The sequence below is a fragment of the Cornus florida genome, unplaced genomic scaffold (assembly GCF_030987335.1).
Source record: "Cornus florida cultivar Cherokee Brave unplaced genomic scaffold, ASM3098733v1 CherokeeBrave_3.0.0_Hap2_Chr03, whole genome shotgun sequence".
Lineage (NCBI taxonomy): Eukaryota > Viridiplantae > Streptophyta > Magnoliopsida > Cornales > Cornaceae > Cornus > Cornus florida.
This window is the reverse complement of record NW_026775573.1, coordinates 11,657,424-11,680,159: the sequence shown is the minus strand read 5'-3', so window position 1 is coordinate 11,680,159 and position 22,736 is coordinate 11,657,424. Positions and strand designations below refer to the sequence as shown.

Genomic DNA, 22,736 nt, shown 5'->3' with positions numbered 1-22,736 from the left:
ACCTCACTTCCCAATCCTCCTCAATTAGGAAAAAAAATACTAATTTCTCCCTATATTTCACTTTCCCATCCCTCCAAATAGCAAACCTTTCCCGCTGCCACCAGAATTCTATCTTAATAACAAATAATAAAATAAGATTTAAGTATGCAGAAATTACATAATCAAAGGTTTTATATCAACAATTATATAAAAACGTGATTAAAATATATATCTAATTTTTAGCTAGTTAGTATATATATCTCTCATTAGAATAGAATGTAAAAGGATAAAAAATCTAAAAAAACCCTAGAATCTAACAAACAAAAGTGATGATTGCAGAAGATAAGATTAAACAAAAGTGATGAATCAAACTCTGTTTATTAAAAAAAAAAAAAATTAATAAAAGATGGTTCAGCAATTCTACCTTGCTGCCAATTGCAGATTCTTCTCTATAGTGTTCTATAAAAGTGGGAAACAAAGAGACGCAAAGGAATGAGAGAGAAGAAAGAGAATTGTGAGTGGGAAAGGGAGAGGAGAGAAAAATATGCTTACGTGGCTGTGTAAAAGGGCAGTATAAAATACACAACCATTTTACACATTGGTGATGTGGCAGTGTATCTTAATAGATTGCTGGAGATGAAAAAAAATTACAAATCATATGTGGTAGTGTATATTTTACATAAAAGGGTTTTTTAACATACCGCTGGAGATACTCTTAGTATTATATGACAAGTGTGATCATTTTTTGAAAACCCTAGACTCCATATTTGCTCTTGCTATAATAAATTCAGGATTCTAAAGAAACAAAAGTTGGTCTTCGATATATGTGTGTGTGTGGTTGCACGTATTGATGGAAATAGAAAGAGAAAACCTAAATGGAAAGAGTAAAAGAGAGAAATAAGTATGAAGGAATCGCAACAACCTTATCACGTGGAGGTGAAAGAGGAGGAAACAACTTGCAAGTTAATGACCCTTAGTTCTTTTCTCTCTATTCTTACCTTTTGTTCAAAGATTTTTGGTTTGTTCTCCGGTGGCTTGTGTTAGGGTTTCCTCCCATATTTATGTATATAAGTTGTTTTAGGGTTTTTGTTTAGAATAATTTGAAAATAAAAGTTTATTTAATAACAAACAAAAAGAAAAAGTTATTTATTTATTTATATATATTTAAAATAAAATAAGATAAGTTTTATTTTTTTTTATTTTTAAATTAGAGTTGAAAGCGCACACAAAAATTAACAATTGAATATCAGATCCAGAAAAATTAAAAGAGTAGTAATGAATTGAAAATTTAAATTTTTTCAAAAAAAATTGATGTTTTCAAACCGAGATGTAATTTGTATTTTTTTTTTTTAAAAAAATAAGGAAAAATTTTAAATGGGTCAACCCGTTCGGCCCGAAATTATTCGGGTTCAGGTTAGTTGGAGCCCAGATCTGGGTTAACATTGGGCCGACCTAACCCAACACGACTTTGGGTTGAATTCGGGTTGGGACAGGCTCGGTTGGCCTGCCGAACTTGCACCTCTATCTTTTATTACAAAATATTAGCTATGTAAAATGATAATTTTACCCTTAGAACATCTCCAGCAGTCCGTTAAAATTGTTATTTATGTTATACAATCTTTTTACACAGCCACATCAGTATATTTCCTTTCTCCTACTTCTTTCTTATTTTATTAAAGAATCAATTCTATATTAAATAGATTTGTAAAAATTATATGGGGTCCTGGCATGACATGCTGTTAATTATTATTGGAGATTTATTCCTTGAGATTCATGTTGTATTATTTCCATTCTTAAATTTATATTTTTATCCAAAATTTTTAATTGATATTTTGGTCACTTAATATGGCCTCGTGAGATAGTTAGGTCATTTTATACATAAAATAATATTTTTATAAGTCAAGGTGAAAAGGGTTACAATGTTATTTTATATGCAAAAAGTGATTTGAAAGTAATTTTCAAAGTATTTCAAGTGATATTTGTTGATGCGGCAGCTTTCTCTCTTTCTTTCTTTCTTCTTCTTCTTCTTCTTCTTTTTTTTTTTTTTTTAATTCCTCAGAAAATTGAAAGAAAAAAAAATCCATTGCTTGAGACTTAGTTTAGTCTTAAATGGTGGTTGCAAGGAAGCTTCGTTCGAAGTATGGATGCCACCTATGTATGCTTCTCTCCTTTTTTCTCCCTTCTTTTTATACCATTTATGTGTTTACCCTCTTTTAATGCATACATAGGTGGCATCCATACTTCAATCAACAAAACAGTTTCAATATTTCTGTGAAGTGATCAATCATCTAATACTGAAAAGGATATTTCTTCGGCAATTACAGGTAAACCCTTTTTCACCTTTGAAAGACCCATTGCCGATTGTCACATGTTATTTAATTACATGAATCTTTAATTCCAATATGTCATTTACTGGTATGGTCTTTTACCTAGCTCTTTTATCTTTGTTTATATGCATGCTTTGAAAGAAGATCTAAGGTCATGAAAAACTATTAGGATTTATTTTTTATTTTACATAGGATTGATTGTTTAATTGGTGGGAAAATTGAAGATGATGATGCTGATTATGTGAAGGAGTACTGCTTTTGGTAATCAAATAATTGAGACAAAATTTTGTTGAGTTAGGCTAAAATCTTGTGAACCCAATTTAAAACATTTGTATTTGTCTGCACTTTTTGTTACAGGTGATTTCCATTAAAGCTTTGCCTCGTGTATAATTTATTGAACTGCCCCTTTTTTGGGGGTAGCATTTTCCTTATGTAGGAAATATATTGGATTTAATTAATTTTGCTTATTTCAGTACAGAATTAGCTTTGATTCTTTACAAGATGACCACGAATTTTTTTTATTACTTTACATTGCTTGTTTCTTTGTTGGAAAGGAAAAGGATTTCACAATTACAATACTGAATCATTGTGATCTCATCACTTAAGTTGGGCTTCAGAAGAATCTCATTGGCAGATGCCTTTTAACTATCAATGAAAAGAACAATCTGACAAATTCCTTCATTTTTTATGGCAGTTTTTCATATCACTGAATATCCTCAATCTCAATCATTGCCATGGGCTAACCAGTTCCCCTAATTTCTCAAACCTCCCTAATCTTGAGAGATTGATCTTTAAAAATTGCACGAATTTGATTGAAATTCATGAATACATTGGAGAATTAGAGAGACTGATTTTGTTGAATCTAGAAGGTTGCTAAAATCTTAGGAAGCTTACAACTAATTTTGGCCAGCTCAAATCTCTTGAAAAACTCATTATCTCTGGTTGCTCAAAGCTTATTGAGTTGCCTAAGGAGCTGGGCAAGATGGAGTCTTCGAAAATTCTCCTTGCAGACGGAACTGCCATAAGTTGCTCAAAGCTTATCGAGTTGCCTAAGGAGCTGGGCAAGATGGAGTCTTTGAAAATTTTCGTTGCAGACGGAACTGCCATAAGTTGCTCAAAGCTTATCGAGTTGCCTAAGGAGCTGGGCAAAAAGGAGTCTTGGAAAATTCTCCTTGCAGACGGAACTGCCATAAGTTGCTCAAAGCTTATCGAGTTGCCTAAGGAGCTGGGCAAGATGGAGTCTTTGCAAATTCGCCTTGCGGACGGAACTGCCATAAATCTGTCATTCTCTACGACTGAAGAAAGGTTTTCATACTTCTGGTAAGAAAAAAAAAATCAGAATCCACCAGTTTTCCATTGTCTTCTTTACCATGATTGTTATCAAGCTTAAGTCTTGCTTATTGCAGCCTCTCGGATGATGCTATTCTTAGGGATCTTGGCAGGCTATCCTTGTTGAAAGAATTGAATCTAAGTGGAAACCCAATCTCTAGCCTACCAGAGAGCATCAAGAAGGGTCTCAATATGCTCAAGTCACTTAAATTACGGCATTGCAGAAAACTCAGATCACTTCCAGAGCTTCCAATGACTATAAACTACTTGGACTTGCGCAATTGCAGGTCAATGGAAATGGTAGCAAATTTACCAAACATGTTGAGTTCTCTGCTGTTTATCATGCACGGTTGTAGCAAACTAGTTCAAGTTCAGGGAGTGTTCAAGTTAGAACCCATAGGAACCGTTGACGCAGAAATGGTCAACATTTTGGGCCTGTCAATCTTCGAATTGCTGGGAAATGTCAAGGTGAACTTGTACAATAACATGACTTTTACAGAAAGGAAAGTTCGCCTCCAGGTGCTCTCTCTCTCTCTCTTCTTTCTGTATGTGTGTGTGAGAGAGAATTTTGAGATTATGATTTACATGCTGTAGGGACTCTACGAATTTGGAATGTTTAGCACATTTGTTCCAGGGAATGAGGTTCCAGTCACATTTAGCAGTAAGAGCACTGGGTCTTCAATATGTTTTAACGTGCCTTCGATTCCTAATCTCAAGATTCGAGGCTTGAATGTATGTGTTGTCTATGCAAATGCTGGCCGACATTCCAGTTATATGAGAGAAATGTATTGGAATATGTTATATATTACAACGAGCAATGAGACCAAGGAGCTGAAGTGGAAATATAGCCCAACCTTTGTAGGGATTCCGGATGACAACAAATATATGATATGGTTATGCCACTGGAAGCTGGGGAATACGTTGGAAGTTGGCGATGCAGTGAAAGTTTCAGTAGATTCAGGGGATTATTTTAAGATAAAGGAATTTGGAATCGATGTTGTGTATGAGCAGAAAGAGAATGGTATCTCAAACAACGCCTGTGTTTGTTGTCAAGAAGAAGTCAATAATGGAGCACTGTTAGCATATCATTTGAGTGGCGACTTCCTTTGCAATTTTGTCCATCAAAAACGCTTCACAGGTATGGCACTGATTTTTACAACTTGGGAAAACTATCATGGGGTGTAATTAGGGAGACTAATTAAACTGCCACGGTAGTCTAAAGGCTTCATTTCACTAAAATCAACTTGGTCAAAGTAAATATGGATTGGTGCAAAATTACTGTACATGCCAAATGTTTCATTCTGTCCCTTTTGGGCTGTTGTAGAAATTGACCTAAATACCCAACAACAATCGGTCAACCATTGAGAAATGAGCAAACTCTAGATGCTGTAATTTTACTTCCTACCCAGAATTATCTTCAAACCCTATCAATACAAGACTTTATAAAGTTTTCCGTAATCAATATTAACCATAGTTGGCGTTGCTACCAATAAAAATTAAACTAAAATTAGAATGAATCTTGTACGTAATCAAATATTAACATTATAGGCATCTGATGCATGAATATGGTTGGGCAACTTAAGCTGGTAGGCAGTGTCATTAATCTTCTTGACCACTTGGCCTTCTAAAAAAACCACCTGGCAGGGACCAATTTTCTTTGTTCCTCAACTTCTTGTAGATCCGAGGTGGAATGCGATCTCTTGTGAGAACAGACCAAACATAATCTCCCAATTCAAAAATTACTTCTCTTTTCTAACTATCAGGAGCTGCCTTCCATTTAGCATTCATGACTTCAATTTGTTGCTTCACTTTTATATGGATTTCTTGCTTTCATTCAGCCATCTCTCAAGTTAACTTTCTTGGAATTAGGAAATCTAGTCAAACCAAGAACACTATTCGGCTCTGTCTCTAAAAGTTATAAGTAAATTCAATAACTGGTAAAATCAAATATTCAAATCCCAATTCGTGTGATTATCACCCGTTAAATGTCCCAACGAATTCCTCAAACTTCTTATTGGCAACTTCCATATGTTTGAGGATGAAAAGAAGTGCTGAAATAATGTTTCGTGCAAATTTTTTTGATACAGTTCTCCAGAAGTGCCCAACAAAATTAATATATCTACTTGAAATAATAAAACGAGGTACCCCATGCAACCTGTAAATTTTCCTAAGAAAAATTAGCAACACTTGTAGCGTCTATAACCTGTCAAGGTTGCTCGGATGGTAGTTTGTATTTTGGTTTAAGTGGTATTTGTGGTTTGCGAGTGATTGCGGATATCAAGAGTTTACATTGTAGCCACGAGTCCAAAGGGCGCTATTTGGAATGGTTCCTCATTACAAAAAATCTTTTTATTTTTATTTTTTTGAACGTCCATAGTTTTCTTAAAAGGTATAAAATGCACCGTCTTTGAAAATCTATGGACTACAACCATAATAAAATTGCATTGCCTTTGGGTAGGGGGCAACCTAAGAACAAAATTCATGCTAATGAGTAATAGCCACATAAAATCGAGTCGGATGGGCAAAGACATGTAAAACTTGTGGTTTTAGCTGCACGTTTCAATCTTTGGCACACGTGATAACGTTCCACCTACCAACTTACATCCGTCTTTTAAGTTAGGATAACATGACTTCTTTCTAATCATCTCCAAACTCTTGTATCTCTCAAAACGTCTATCTGCTCTATTATAATCTTTTTGCACAAAGAACAATCTCGAATGCAAAACCTCTTAACTTTTGAAGAGAAAACTGTTATGCAAGAAATAATCCGACACCTGTCCATATTTGACTTCCTCCAAATTAAAGCTATTGGAGAATAATTATAAGGAGTGATTTAAGCCTCTTGAGTTTGTTTACAATAACCACCTCTATTTATAGGTGAATTGGGGAAGCTTTGTAATCAAATCACTCCTTTACAGAATGTTAATGTTGTTATTCTTGGGCATTAAGTTGTTACCATATTTATATTTGACTTTCTGTGTAATTCCTTGATTACAAAGCTTCCCCAATTCACCTATAAATTGAGGTGGTTATTGTAAACAAACTCAAGAGAGAATGTAATGAAAGAGATGTAGCCCTTTGGGCTTTGTGTGTCGTGGACGTAAGCCCCAATGGCTGAACAACGTTATATTCTTGTGTTCTTCATGTTTTAATTTCTCTCTTCAACTTTTATTTTTCTTTCAACAAAAGCGAAGTAAGGGTTCTCTGCATATAGGTCCCGAAAAGAATTAAATGGCTTAATATGCATACATATGTCTATAAGTAAAAAAGATTAATTAATCAATGCATTAGCTACATGGTATCAGCTTTATGCTTCAAAGTAAAATTAAATTATTGCAAATAATATAGCCATTTAGCATGCCTTAGGCTTAAATTATGTTGGTTGCTAAGGCATTTAAATGCTTCATGATCTCAAGCAATATGAAGTCCTTATATGCAAGGTATTGCCACTAGGGATGGCAAAATGACCTGGCTCGGCAGGATTCCACCCCGCCCCTAATATTATGGGTATAGGGTGTAAATGGGAAAGTGGCAGCTATGGGTGTAACGATTACCACATATATATACATACATATATATATATATGTGTGTGTGTGTGTGCAAAGATCTAGGCTGAATTGTTAGGAAATTAATTAGGGAGGATTTTTTAGAAATTATCCATAATTAGATAGTTGACTTTTTTAAATTTTACATAAGTAGTTCTTATATTATAGGAATTATGATCTATATATATTTTTTCGTTAGATAGAATTTGTTGGAAATCATACCTATAAGTTGACGTGATGATTGTGGCAGATTTATTAAGTCTTCATTATAGGCTAAAGTTTAGGCTTTTGTTTAGGGATTTGATTTTTATTCTGATTTGATTTTTATTCTCTTTCCATATTTGTAATTTTCCTCTTTTATATAATAAAAGTCAAAATCAGCCTCTCAAATTGAGTACGCTAATCTTACCAAGTTACTTTTTGGTATCAGAGCCACCTCCGGAGATGACGGCATAAGCCTCATCTCCGGCGGTGGTCCAAGGTTCAACCACCACGCCATCTCAAGGCGTCATTTTTCAGATTTCTCTTTCGTCGTTTGATTTTGTTGGAGCTCTCTGTTTTGGCCAAGAGAATATTGCATGGCCTTTTTCATGGCGTTGTTCCGGTATTTCCAGCTTTGTTTAAGATCTTTTTCATCTCTCGGATGGATCGCTCCGGTGTAGGGAAGCTCTCCTCCTAGGTTAAGACCATCTCCAATGCAAAATGCCATTTTTGCATGCCAAATCTATATTTTGAGAGGAGCTATAGTGTCAAAATGCCATATTTTAGCAATTCTGCCCCAATTGTGCATTTCATCCAAAATGCTATTTTTTGACACAACAATCATTATTTTTCAACTACCATTCCCAACTACAATTTTCAGCAACCATTTTTTTTTTTTTTGTGAGTGTTTGTATTTTATTTAGCTTATTTGCCTTATTAAAAATAAATAAATAAATAAAAACACTGACATCTATATATATATATATATATATATATATATATATACATACAAGCACAACAGACATATATACACACACTTATATATACACATGTGATGACCTTGTGGGCGGGGGTGCCGTGGGCGGGTGCGAGAGACACTGTCAGGCTACCACACTGGCGAGCTACGGGTGCACAGTCCCACATCGCCTGAGTAGAGGAAAGGTGAAGTGCTTATATGTAAGTGTGTCACCTCCAATTGGTATGAAGCCTTTTGGGGTGAAGCCTAAGAACAAAACCGTGCGGGCTCAGGCCCAAAGCGGACAATATCATACCATATGGTGAAGTGGGTCGTTACAACACACAACAGACATATACATATATATACACAAGCACAACTGACATATATATATACACAAGCACAACTGACATAAATATATACACAAGCCCAACACCAAATTGGCAACCCATGCGAGAGAGAAGAGAGAAGGAAGAGAGCAATAGCATATTTGGCAATAGCTATATGTTGTGTTATATTTGGCACAATATTTAGCAAAGTTATATTTTGGCAACCCATTTGGCATGCCATTGAACCCATATGCTATAATTTGAAAATAGCAGCCCAAATAGCAGCCCATTGGAGTTGCTCTAAGACCCCCTTTTTTTTTTTGGGGTATCCCCTTAGCATTTAACATGTGCTAAGGGTCTCTCCGTGCTGTTTGTGCCTTGTTTAGGCTGCCGGTGTATTCGGTAGTATTGTTCTTTGCCTTGTTGGGCTGCCGGTCTTTTCGGTAGCATGGTGTTCGCCGTTTCCATATCTCTAACAATATTTATTGCCTTATTTGTGCTGTCGGTGTGTTTGGTAGCATTGCAATCTTATTATGGAAAGGATACGATTGTTTTACATCTTGATATAGTCAAGCTGAGCCCTACAGCTTGAGGGGGAGTGTTGTAAATCATATCTATAAGTTGACTCGATGATTGTGGCAAATTTATTGGGTTTTCATTATATGCTAATGTTTAGGCTTTTGTTTAGGGATTTGATTTTTATTCTGATTTGATTTTTATTCTCTTTCCATATTTGTAATTTTCCTCTTCTATATAATGATAGTCAGGCTCTCAAATTGAGTACGCCAATCTTACCAAGTTACTTTTTGGTATCAGAGCCATCTATGATATAATTCAATTGAATTTGTAATACACTTCTACATATATAGGCCTATAAAGTAACATATTTGATATGAAAAGAGAATATCAGAATTTATTCTTTTTCACCTTTGTGTTCATGGTATCAGAATCGCCCTCACTAGGACAGTAAATTATTCTATTGTTCTGCTGATTATCCAATAAAATCATCAAACTTTCATCGTTAATTCTGGTCGTTTATACCTGAATTATAGAAGATTTATTCTTCTATTTCTCTTAGTCGTTTCTGGATGATTTCTTTGGTTAAATCTGCAATGTCTGGAATCTTAACTGAGGAAGTTTCAGTCGAATGTTCAAATGCTCGGAAATCCCAGATCACTTCATCCGATTCAGGTGACAACCCAATCCTAAATTACCACTCATTAGCTGAATGGACAAAATTTTTTACGGTGGTCTCAATCCATAAAGTTGTTCGTCCAAGGGCGGGGGAAGATTGGTTATTTAACTGGTGCAAAGCAGGCCCAAAGGAAGATGATTCAGCATATGCCGTTTGGGATGCAGAAAATTCCATAATTATGTCATGGTTAGTGAACTCCATGGAATCGGAGATAGGCTAGACATTTATGTATCTCTCTATTGCCAAAGAATTATAGGACGCAGTGAGTGGGACATACTCAGACTTGGGCAATTCCGCACAAGTCTATGAAATTAAATAAGGATCCGAGAAATATGACAAGGAGATCAAACTGTTACAAAGTATTACAACATATTACAAGGTTTGTGGCAAAAACTTTACCTCTTTTATGATTTTGAATGGAAGTGTGCAGGTGATAGTGCCCAATTCAAGAAAATAGTTGAGAAGGACTGTGTATTTGAATTTTTAGCTGGACTCAATGTTGAGTTAGACGAAGTGAGAGGATGCGTTCTAGGCAAAGAGCCACTGCCTACCACTAGAGAAGTCTTCTCGGAAGGTAGGAGGGAAGAAAGCTGCAGGTTGGTGATGATGGGAAAGAAATCCTCTAGCACTAATAGTGAGAACTCTACACTCGATGTAACAACCACTGAAATGGCAGCATTTGCAGGTAATCCAAACCCAACAAATCACCCACAGCGGAAGATTGAAGAGAAAACCAAGGTCTGGTGTGATTTCTGTAACAAACCAAGGCACACGCGAGAAACATGCTGGAAACTACATGGAAACAAGCAAATTGGAAGGGAGGCAGATTTGGAGACAAGAGTGGGCGTGGAATGCAGGCTACTATCGAAAACGAGACATCTCCATTCAGTAAGGAGTAGCTTGAGCATCTCTCCAAACTGCTGAATCAAATCCAAAAAGGTTACTCTCTAAGTGCTCTCACTAGTTCTTTAAATCCGGCACACTGGATCATCGATTCTGGTGCGTCTGATCATAGGACTAGTTTATCAAATTTGTTTAGTACATATTTTTCAAGTTCTGGTCACTTAAAAATTCGTATTGCTTAGTTTGTCTCCAGTTTCAGGAAAAGGTTCTATAGTTGTCTAAGAAAACCTTGTTTTAAAATATGTCCTTTATGTGCCTAACCTTTCATGTAATCTTTTATTAGTTAGTAAACTCACCAAGGATTGTAATTCTGTTGTCAAATTTCTTGATTCTCATTGTGAATTTCAGTACCTATATTCGAGGAAGATGATTGGCAGTGCTAGGATGGTTGACGGACTCTATTATTTTGATAATGAAATCTTCAAGAGTGGACAAGCTCAAGCTACAAGTAGTAGTGAAATTTCTATTTCTGTTAAAAGTCAAATAATGTTATGGCACTTTAGGTTAGGCCATCTTAGTTTCTCTTACTTAAAACATTTGTTTCCATCCCTGTTCAAAAATTTAAATCCTTGGTTATTTCAATGTGAATCTTGTCAATTATCAAAGCATCATCGTGTTTCTTATCCTTCTCATTTATATTGAGCATCCAAACCATTTTATTTGATTCATAGTGATGTGTGGGGGCCTTCTCGTGTTACTAATGTGACTCGAACTAGGTGGTTCATCACTTTCATTGATGACCATACTAGAGTGTTTTTGGTATATCTTTTGAGAGACAAATCTGAGGTTACGAGTGTGTTTAAAGAGTTCTATGCCATGATTGAAAACCAGTTTCAAACCCGGATTCAAGTATTTAGAACCGACAATTGAAAAGAATTCTTTAACTCTATTCTTGATGATTTTTTGAAAGAAAAGGGTATTTTCTATCAGTCCACTTGCTTTGATACCCCATAGCAAAACGGGATAGCTAAGAGAAAAAACCGCCATTTACTTGAGGTTGCTAGGGCAATAATGTTCACTATGGGGGTTCCTAAATATCTATGGGGTGAGGTTGTTCTTACAGCTTCATACTTGATCAACAGAATGCCGACTAGGGTGTTGAAATTTGAGACGCCCCTAAACAACATGCTGGCAGTTTTTCCCCATATTAGGATCTTCTCCTCATTACCTCTTAAAAGTGTTTGGATGCAATGCTTTTGTACATGTTCATACATGGGACTATTTAAAACTTGATCCTAGGGCTGAAAGTGCGTGTTTGTTGGGTACTCTCCTAAACAGAAAGGGTATAAATGTTATAACCTCACCTCTAAAAAATTCTTTGTGAGTATGGATGTGACCTTTTTGAGGCTCAACCCTATTTCACCAAAAATACTCTTCAGGGGGTGAATAATGAGAGGGAAGACCATTTTTGGGAAGTGTTGGGCTTTTTACCATTGCCGAGTGTTTCACCAAACTCTACCTTACCTACTGAACCCACTATTTCAACCTCTTCGAAGCCTATTGAGTCAAACATTATAGACTACACTTCAGGGGGAGAACCACTTCAAATCCAACCTCAATCTGAGCTCTGTGTTTACTCTCGAAGAAGGAAGGATCAAAATAAAGAGCACCAGCCTACTACCTGCCAAGAAAATTCTCTGGATAAAGGCAACTTGAATGAAACAGGTATTTCTGTCTCTAATTCATCTTTAATTCCTGTACCATGCATTCTATTGATATTCCTATTGCACTTAGGAAGGGTACTCGCTCTTGTACCATGCATTATATTGCTAAATATGTGTCCTACCATAGATTGTCTCCAAATTATATAGCTTTTACCACTAATTTCTATAGTGTTTCAATTCCTAGAACTATACAGGAGGCCTTGAATCATACTGAGTGGAAGGCAGCAGTTATGGAAGAGATGAGGGCTCTTGATAAGAACAAAACTTGGGAGATTGTTGAGTTACCGGGAGAAGAAGACCGTAGGCTGCAAATGGGTGTTCACGGTCAAATATAAGGCTGATGGTAATATTGAGAGATACAAGGCGAGACTCGTAGCTTAAGGCTTCACCCAAACATATGGAATAGATTACCAAGAAACCTTTGCCCCGGTGGCAAAGGTAAATTCCATACGGGTGCTGTTGTCTCTTGCTGCAAGCTTGAGTTGGGCATTGCAGCATTTAGATGTTGTTTTAATTCATAAGAGAGAGACGGAGAGAGAGAGAGAGAGAGAGAGAGTATTCTGTATCAATATACTGTGTATTACCCTTAAGCCAAATGAGGCTTATATAAAGGAAAAGAGTTATAACCTAATTACACAATGTTACTTAATTACACAATAATCCTAATTACTATGGGTAATTACATAATGACCCAACATAAATATATATATACATAAACATTTTAACACTCCCCCTCAAGCTGGAGAATATATATCAAATAATCCCAGCTTAGAATAGATATTCCTTAACCGGTTATGACCCAGTGCTTTGGTTAACATATCAGCTAGTTAATCTTCAGACTTCACAAATGGAGTAGAGATGCTCCCACTTAATATTTTTTCTCGAATGAAGTGACAATCAACCTCAATATGTTTGGTCCTCTCACGAAACACAGGATTTGATGCAATGTGAACAACTGCTTGATTATCACAGAACAATGGAGTAGGAGCTTCAACTGTCAACCCAAGTTCTTTTAGAAAATGTTGTATCCATGTTAACTCACTAGTGGTATGAGCCATTGCCCTTTACTCAGCTTCAGCACTAGATCGAGCTACCACTGCTTACTTTTTACTTTTCCATGTATTGAGATTTCCTCCTACAAATGTACAATAGCCTATACTAGATCTCCTGTCTGAAGGAGAACCAGCCCAGTCAGCATCTGTAAAACCTTCCACCCTGAGATGACCATTTGATTTGTATAGTAACCCAAAACCTGGAGCTTGCTTGAGATATCGGATAATCCGAAGAACAACAATCAAATGTGGCATTCTAGGAACTCCCATGAACTGACTTACAATACTAATTGCGTATGAAATATCAGGTCGAGTGATAGTGAGATAAATTAATTTCCCAACAAGGCGACAAAATCTGCCCGGGTCATTAAATATACCACCCTCATCAGACATAAGTTTTGTATTTGAATCCATAGGAGCATCAACCAAACGACCACCAAACATACCCCGTTTCTTCTAGCAAGTTCAACACATATTTTCGTTGAGATAAACTTATACCCTCCTTGGATCTAGCAACTTCAATACCCAATAAGTACCTAAGTTTACCCAAGTCTTTAGTGTGGAATTGATTTTGTAGAAACAACTTCAACTTGGCAATGCCTTCAGAATCATCACCTGTGATCACAATATCATCTACATACACCACAAGAAAAATGAAGCCAGCTTTAGTGCACAGGTGAAATACCAAATGATCGGTCTGGCATCTGTTAAGACCAAATTCTAATGCCGCCTCAGAGAATTTTCCAAACCAAGCCTGTGGAGATTGTTTCAATCCATACAGGGCCTTTTTAAGGCGATAAACTGTGTGACGATACTCCCCCTGAGCAACAAACCCAGGTGGTTGCTCCATATAAACTTTTTCAACCAAGTCACCATGTAAGAAGGCATTTTTGACATCCAATTGAAACAACGGCCAGTTACAATTGGCAGCAATGGAAATAAGAACTCGAATAGAAGAAATCTTAGCAACAGGGGAAAAAGTCTCATCATAATCAACACCATAAGTCTGATTGTACCCCTTTGCCACTAGACAAGCCTTCAACCGTTCAATAGACCCATTGTGAAGGTATTTAACTGTGTAAACCCACTTATAACCAACCGTTTTGGAGCCCGGAGGTAAGGGAACAAGATCCCATGTTCGATTACGGTGAAGGGTATCCATTTCATCTACCATGGCTTGTCGCCAACCCAAATCAGAGAGAGCATCCTGCAAAGTCTTGGGAACAAAAGTAGCAGACACTTTGGATAAAAATCAAGATAAAGAGGATGAAATATGACGGTAGGAGACAAAGTTAGAAATTGGATGTGCAGTAACACACGACCGAATACCTTTACGGAGAGCAATAGGCAAATCATCATGTAAAGGCGTCGGATCCGAAGACTCTGAAGGAGATGGAGGGAGCGAAGTAGGCGGTCGAGGTCGTCGAGTATAAACCTGCAATGGGACAACGGAGCGAGGAGGTGCGGATTCAGGAAACAGGGAGGGAACCGTTGGCATAGGTGGCTCAGAAGTAATATTGAGAGGAGTAGTAGAATCTATGGGAGAGACTTAGAAAATGAGACATTAGCACTAGTAAAATAGCATTGAAAATGAGGACTGTAACAACGATAGCCCTTTTGAGTGCAAGAATACCCAAGAAAAACACACTTAGTGGCACGAGGGTTTAGTTTATCAAGACTGGGTCCAAGGTTATGGAGATAACACACACATCCAAAGACCTGCGGAGTAAGATTAAACGATAGATTAAACGATGCGGAGTCGGAAAATAGAACAGAATGAGGAGATTTACCTTTTAACACTGACGAGGGCATCTGATTAATAAAATGACATGCCGTAATAACAGCATCACTCCAAAACCGTTTGGGAACATGCATAAGAAATAAAAAGGTATGACAGACTTCTAGGAGATGACAATTTTTACGTTCAGCTACTCCGTTTTGTTGCGGAGTATAAGTACAAGATGATTGATGAATGATGCCTTTAGCATGAAAATAAGTCTCAAAAGGGTTCGAGAAATATTCTTTGGCATTGTTAGAACGTAAAACTTTAATGGAACACCCAAATTGAGTTTTTATTTCTTTGCGAAATATTTGGAAAATAGAGAACAACTTAGAACGATTTTTCATTAAAAACAACCAAGTCATCCGAGAATGATCATCCACAAAAGTCACAAAATAACAAAATCCATTAATAGAAATATGTTTTATTGGTCCTCATACATCTGAATGAACTAACTGAAAAGGACTAGCAACATGATTATTAGCTCTTGGTTTGAAAGATACATGACAATGCTTACTAAGCTGACATGTTTCACAAGACATGGACTCAATACGACTAAGATCGGGGACTTGACGCTGCAAAACTGATAATGATGGATGGTCGAGACGATAGTGCCACTGGAAAGAAGACAAAGATGATTGAAGAGCCGTGGGAGATGGTGCACGATTGAAGTAATGCAAGCCACCTACTTCATGTCCCGTACCAATCCTCTTCTTCGTCTTGAGATCCTGAAAAAGACAACATGTGGGATAAAATGTAATGGAGTAGTAAGTTTACTAGTGGACAACAAATTAAAAGGGAATTGAGGAACATATAACACAGAGGAAAGGGACATAGAAGAGGTAAGATGAATAGTTCCCAAACCCAAAACTTTAGTTGATGATCCATTAGCAAGAGTAACACTTTGAGAGGAAGGAACAGACTGAAAATCAGATAAGAGATGAGAACTACCAGTCATGTGATCGGATGCGCCAGAGTCAAGAATCCAGGGACTCTGACTAGAGGACAAAAGACATGCAGGGGCACTACCTGATTGGGCAAAGGAACCCATGGAAGATGAGGTGGAAGGCCGTTGTTGAGACAAAAACTGAGTATACTCATCGCAGGGAATCGTGACCATAGCAGTCTCAATAGCCACATGTGGAGCAGTGGGTGTGGTAGAGAAAGAAGAATCCCCGTCATTAGAAGTCACTTGATGTGCATAGGAAGAAGGTGGCGGTTTCCCATGAAGATCCCAATAGTAATTGACAGTGTGATTAGTAAGACCGCAGTGAGTGCAAAGTTTTGAGTCTCTGCCTCTGCCACGACCACGACCATAGCCATGACCACGAGTAAAATGACCACCACCACCACGAGAAGACGGAAAGCCACCCCGGTTCACAACTAGGCATAACATTCACTGCTAGGAGGAGTAGTGACACTACTTGAAGCACCCCCTGAAGCGCCACTAGATAAAGTAGCATGCTGGAGTCTGGATAACATATCAGGAAGAGAGGGAATTGCAGGGCTACCCAAAATCTGTGCTTGAACAGGTTCATACTCTTGTGACAATCCTGTGAGAACCCGAACAATATTAAAATCCTCACGTTGTTGTTGCATGCTTTTCACATCGGAGGTGATGGGTTGATACAAGTTCATTTCTTCACAAAGTCCCATTGCCCGTGAGAGGTATTCTTCTAAACTGTAAGTCCCTTGCTGGAGATAAAAAAATTGTCTACACCTCATAAATTCTGGTTATATTATCGGTACCTGAATATAACTGTTGGAGTCGGGTCTATATCTCCTTGGCAGTGTCCAGATATAACAAGTTGGAGCTAACATGGGGTTCAATACAATTCAGTTCAGCATTAAGGAGATGATCTAAGCATCCCTTTGTTCCCATGAACTGAAATCAGCATCACTGTCTTTAGGTTTATCCTTAACCAAATGAGTGCCAAAGCCTTTTCAGGAAAATGGCTACTAACTTGGCCCATAAAATGTAATTTTTGCCATTAAGCTTGACTGAAGTCATGGGAGGATTGTAGAAGATAATAGGTTTGAACTGGCATCAATGGAGAAGATAACAAAAAAAACGAAATTGAAAAAAAATTTGTAGAATCTGTATTCTTGCCAGATCTACAGTCGGGTTAGATCTGGGCGGTCGGGTCGGATCTGGGGAATCAGGTCGGACCTGGGCGAACTGGGCTGGATTAAAACTAGGTCTCTGCTATTCCGATTTTAGTAAACCAGGGTTGGAATAGCATAACCGCGTAGCCAAACACGGCTGTTCTTCTTCACAACCCCACCGACAGGCGCTGGCAAGCATGCAGCGGCGACGGCAACCCAATCACAAGCAGTGGCCGACTCAATAATCAGCGACACCACACCGAATCAGAACCTTTGCAACTTCCGACCAAGAGAAAAGACGAATCGATGAAGCCTCACCTCTGCAAATAACGACAGTGGATGTCAGCAAGCTTGTTGACAACCAAAGCGGCAACAACACGAGCAGCCAAAGGGACTTCAGATTTGATGACGACGAATGAGGCTCAAGATCTGAGGACGACGACGATGAATGAGGCTCTCAACCTGTTGGCGACCAAAACTTCCGGCAAAGACACCAACAACAGACTCGCGATTCCGATCGCGATTCCAATCTCATACAAGAACAACACAATTGTCGTTTCCCACACCCATGAATTCATATAGCTCTGGTACCATGTTCTAATTCATGAGAGAGAGAGACACAGAGAGAGTGAGTATTCTGTATCAATATATTGTGTATTACCCTTAAGCCAAATGAGGCTTATATAAAGGAAAAGAGTTATAACCTAATTGCACAATGTTACTTAATTACACAATAATCCTAACTACTATGGGTAATTACATGACCCAACATAAAAATATATATACATAAACATTATAACAGATGTAAAGAATGTGTTCTTAAATGGTGTGAGCTAGTGGAAAAAGTGTTTATGAATCTACCACCAGGATTTGAAAATGATTATGGAGCTGGAAAGGGGTGTAAATTGAAGAAATCGCTATATGGTTTGAAACAATCAATCACCCAGAGCATGGTTTGATCGATTCACTAAAGCTATCAAGGGTTATGGATATCATCAAAGTCAGGCTGATCACACTCTGTTATACAAACATTCAAGTGATGGTAAGATAGCCATACTTATTGTTTATGTGGATGACATAATCTTGACCGGAGATAATAAAAGAAAATCGGAGGATTTGAAGTATTTTCTTGCAAAGGAATTTGAGATAAAAGATCTTGGAGCGTTGAAATACTTCCTAGGAATGGAATTTGCCAGATCCAAGAGAGGGATATTTGTCTCTTAAAGGAAGTATGTGTTGGATTTACTTATGGAGACAGGTTTACTTGGCTGCAAACTGGTGGAAACACCTATGGACCCCAATTTAAAGTTGCAGACATTGAGTGCAGAAAAAGTGGTGAACCGAGAGCAATTCCAAAGGCTGGTTGGAAGACTCATTTATCTTTCACACACTAGGCCAGATATTGCCTTTGCAGTGAGTGTAGTGAGTCAATTTATGCACTCAACAGGAGAAAAACAGTTTGAGGCAGTCTACCGGATTCTCAAATACCTAAAGGGACCACCTGGAAGAGTTTTGTTGTTTGAAAACCATGGCCATCTAAGGATTGAAGCCTATATCGATGTTGATTGGCCAAGTAGTGTGACGGATAGAAGGTCTACTTCATTTTACTGTACTTGTGTTGGTGGCAACTTGGTTACTTGGAGGAGCAAGAAGCAACCCGTTGTAGCAAGAAGTAGTGCAGAAGCTGAGTTCAGAGTAGTTTTTGTGAACTTTTGTGGCTGAAAAGATTACTTGAAGATCTTAAAATCTCTACTTACCAAAAAAAAAAAATAAAGGATCTTAAAATCTCAAGTCCGATGCCTATGAAGCTTTAATGTGATAATAAAGCTGCAATCAACATAACTCACAATCTTGTCCAACATGATAGGACTAAGCATTTTGAAGTTGATTGACATTTTATTAAGGAGAAATTGGAAGAAGGTGTGATATGTATGCCCTATATTCCTACAGGAGAACAGGTAGCAGATATCCTCACTAAAGGATTACCGAAGGGGAAATTTGACAATCTTACATGCAAGTTGGGAATGCAAGATATTTTTCGAGCCAGCTTGAGGGGGAGTGTGGAAAGATCTAGGCTAAATTGTCAGGAAATTAGTTAGGGAGAATTTTTAGGAATTATCCATAGTTAGATGACTTTTTTACATTTTACATAAGTAGTTCTTATATTATAGGAATTATGATCTGTATATATCTTTTTCTTAGATAGAATTTGTAAGACACTTCTATATATATAGGCCTGTAAACTAACATATGTGATATGAAAAGAGAATATCACAATTTATTCTTTTTCACCTTTGTGTTCAATATATATATATATGGGCTTTGTTTATTAAGAACAATCAGTAATTGAGAAATTATTGTCTCTGGCAGAAGAGTTAAGAGAGAGAGAGGAAGGATTCTAGCGTAATCAGGCAAGTTAACGCTATCTCCTTCTGTATAAATCTGTTGATCTTGAAATTGTATTCAAACTGTTGGAGTTAGAGAGTGTTTACTGTTTTACTTGTTTACTTTGAGGCATTATTATAATTTTCTTATCTCAATATATATATATATATATATATAAGTGAGGTGGTGTAGAAACCCTACAACAATGATATTACGTTCTCTAATTTATGTTCTTCTCCTCCTCCTTCCACGTATTCAAACTGTTGGAGTTAAAGAGTGTTTACTGTTTTACTTGTTTACTTTGGGGCATTATTGTAATTTTCTTATCTCAATATATATATATAAGTGAGGTGGTGTAGAAACCCTACAACCATTATATTACGTTCTCTAATTTCTGTTCTTCTCCTCCTCCTTCCACTTCTCCTCTCTAACCCTCGAAACAAATTACACTCACATTCTCTAACTTGGTATCAAAGCAGCGTATCAAAGCAATAACTTATCTTTGTCAAGTTGCAGAACATCGGAAGGGGTTGATGTCAGCAACCAATGCTGACGTCATTGATGTGTGTTTTCTTCAATTATAAACCACTCGCAATAGAACGAATCCTTATAGGAATCCTTATAGGATAGGGCTATGTTGAGGGTATCGAACCTCAAGGATTGTGGTGGATTATTAAGTATAAAATTAATCATAATTTAATTCAAGAGGATGATTTTGTTGTTTTCTACTTCTAAATTGCAATAAAACTGAAAATAAACTAAATTATCAAGGGTTTAGATCGAAGTGAGAAAAACTTAGAGATTGACTTCACCACTAGCCTCATAACATGGTCAATTGCTTCAATTATGGGGAAGTACAAACTTATGTATATTCGTGAATTAAGTGGCGACAAACACACTTTAATTCAATTAAGAAGGCATATATGAATAAATACTAAACCATAACTCATCTTCGGTTGGCACGAATTGTCTACCTAACTACTCTAATCTAGGGTGCAGTACAACTCGTCTTCCCTAGGCATGAATTATCAAAACATTCATTCATACATATTCAATTAAGCACCATTGCATTGCATGATCACTGCTTAAACCGTTAAGAGAAGCCCTTAGCCGCCAATCTCTCACAATAAAAATAGTTTGAATTTATTAAAACAAAATTAATTCTAAGACAAGAGATCAATTTCATTTAATCAAAAACCAATTATTTTCATTAAAACCTAATTGCTTAGTACAACTAAATCAATTGCTCAAAACCATACAATCAATATACATATAAAAATCCCCAAAGTTAAGAACAATCAATTCATGCTAATCGGACTAGGGTTACATCAATTCCCTAAGGAATGCTTTAGCTACTCACAGAGAGGAAGGATGTCATCATTGTTGGTGTAGAAACCTTCTCCATGGACCGCCAATTGGAATCTTCAATCTTCAAAACCCTAAAAGCCGCCACAAGATAGGAGAACCAAGAGAGAGAAGAGAGAGCCCCTCAATGTGTCTTCTCATCTTCTTTTATAGTGGAGAACAAGTCCTAATCCCCTTTGGATGGGTTTTGGAGTCATCTGGGCCCGTTTGGAACAAAAAAGGAGTGTTTCCCGCTTGTTTTTTAAGTTCTAGGATGACAGAGCTTGAGCATTGTTGAACAGGGCTCAAGCACCGTCTCAATACTTACTTTTCATGCTTAGTTTTTTATGCTATTTTGACCTATTTGGAGTATGAATCTCAAAATTGCTATTAGACACAAAAACGACGGGCTTCAAGCCTTCTTTCCATAGCTACTGAGTTTGCCCAATTTCGAGTTTCTAGTAAAAAGTTATGCCCAAAATACTAAAGCACATCCAGAAATTTTCATCAGTGCTCGAGCACTAATTCCCAAATTTCCACAAATCTTGCTCGTTTGAGTCCCGAATTGATCCAGAAGGCTCCGAACATGTCTCTAGCATCGGGAACATTGTAACTAAATGGAATTGACCGTCTCTTTGGGTAAAAACCTATGAAAAGCAAGCAAACAAAAATAAACATAAGAACTAGATAAAAGTATCACTAAGGCATTAACATACGCACGTTTAAAGGCTCGAATATGCAATATTCATTGCCTATCACACCCCCAAACTTACATATTGTTGTCCCTTAACAATACAGAAATAAACAAAAATCAAAATAAAATAAAACAAAACATAAAGTCCGCTTTCATGGGAATCACGACTGCATTTAGCGTATGCAACAAGCCTTTAAACCCCTAGGTTTCCCCTAGTGGATAAGTTGTAGTCTCGTGAGGGTTTCCAGAGATGGTACCCACAAACATCCAAAATTCATACCTAAATTGCACTTAAGCTCATTCATCACCTGTTTAGCATAGCACAACATCCCAATAATGATTAAACAGAAAATTACAAGAAGTATGCAGTTATGACTATCCTGAGACAATTTCAAACTTTCAGCATCATGCACAACAATGATGGTACTCACATAAAGTTCAAATCCACATATCATCATAAATTATTTGTTCATCGGAGTAGGTCCTCTCTCTCTCTGATGAGTAGGTCCTTTGTTCATATCTTTTATCTCTCTCTCACTCTCTATGATGAGTAGGTCCTTTGTTCATTGAAGTCATCTACTCCGATGAACACCCTTTCTCCCCTTCTTTTCTTCCTTTGTTCTTCTTTGTTTCTTTTTTTCTTTTTATTATGCGTTCTTTCTTGGAGGTTGCTAGATTGCCTCGTCTGTTTCAGGGCGGTTCTGCGAGATCTGCTAATATGTACAGAGGGCCTTCAATTTTTTTGGATGATGACTCGGTTGGAAGGAGAAGAGAGGACATGCGGTCATGTCTGGTGGGGAAGCTCGATAAGGAAGTGGGAGATAGGGCTCAGATTGTTGCTTGGGCGTCTCGTGCTTGGAAGGTCTCTTAGGATGTGGTGGTTTCACCTCTGCCGGACTCTTTGCTCCTCTTTCGACTCCTCTCTTCGGCGAAGGTAGCTCGAGTGCTTAAGGAGGGACGTCGTGACTGGGGAAAGGCCACTCTTCGAGTGGACTCTTGGAGTTTCAGGGTCGGATACTCTGAGGTTTTGAAAGAGAAAGGGCTGAAGAAAGTGATGTTGTACAGTCTCCCTCACCTCTGGAGTCATGCTCTCTTTGTGACGACAGGGGATTTGTGTGGAGGTTTTATTTGGGTGGATGCAGATGAAGCCCTTGATGCTGAAAAGGT

At 37.4% G+C, this 22,736-nt stretch overlaps 1 protein-coding gene across 6 annotated transcripts in view; it reads left to right on the top strand.

Moving 5' to 3' along the window:
• Positions 1 to 1,957: 1,957 nt before the first annotated feature.
• The window catches only part of LOC132299470 (disease resistance-like protein CSA1), a 48,604-nt gene continuing 27,825 nt past the window's right edge, over positions 1,958 to 22,736 (top strand). Inside the window, exons 1-6 of one of the 6 annotated variants that reach the window (XM_059796109.1) lie at positions 1,958 to 2,134; positions 2,208 to 2,303; positions 3,217 to 3,626; positions 3,713 to 4,154; positions 4,230 to 4,773; positions 19,517 to 19,557. In XM_059796109.1, coding sequence (XP_059652092.1) covers positions 2,120 to 2,134; positions 2,208 to 2,303; positions 3,217 to 3,626; positions 3,713 to 4,154; positions 4,230 to 4,773; positions 19,517 to 19,548 — 1,539 coding nt within the window. In that variant the 5' untranslated portion in view covers positions 1,958 to 2,119 and the 3' untranslated portion in view covers positions 19,549 to 19,557. Of the gene's footprint in view, positions 2,304 to 3,000; positions 3,627 to 3,712; positions 4,155 to 4,229; positions 4,774 to 19,516; positions 19,558 to 22,736 lie in introns of all 6 variants that reach the window. The other 5 variants (XM_059796110.1, XM_059796108.1, XM_059796112.1 and 2 more) reach the window with 5 other exon arrangements.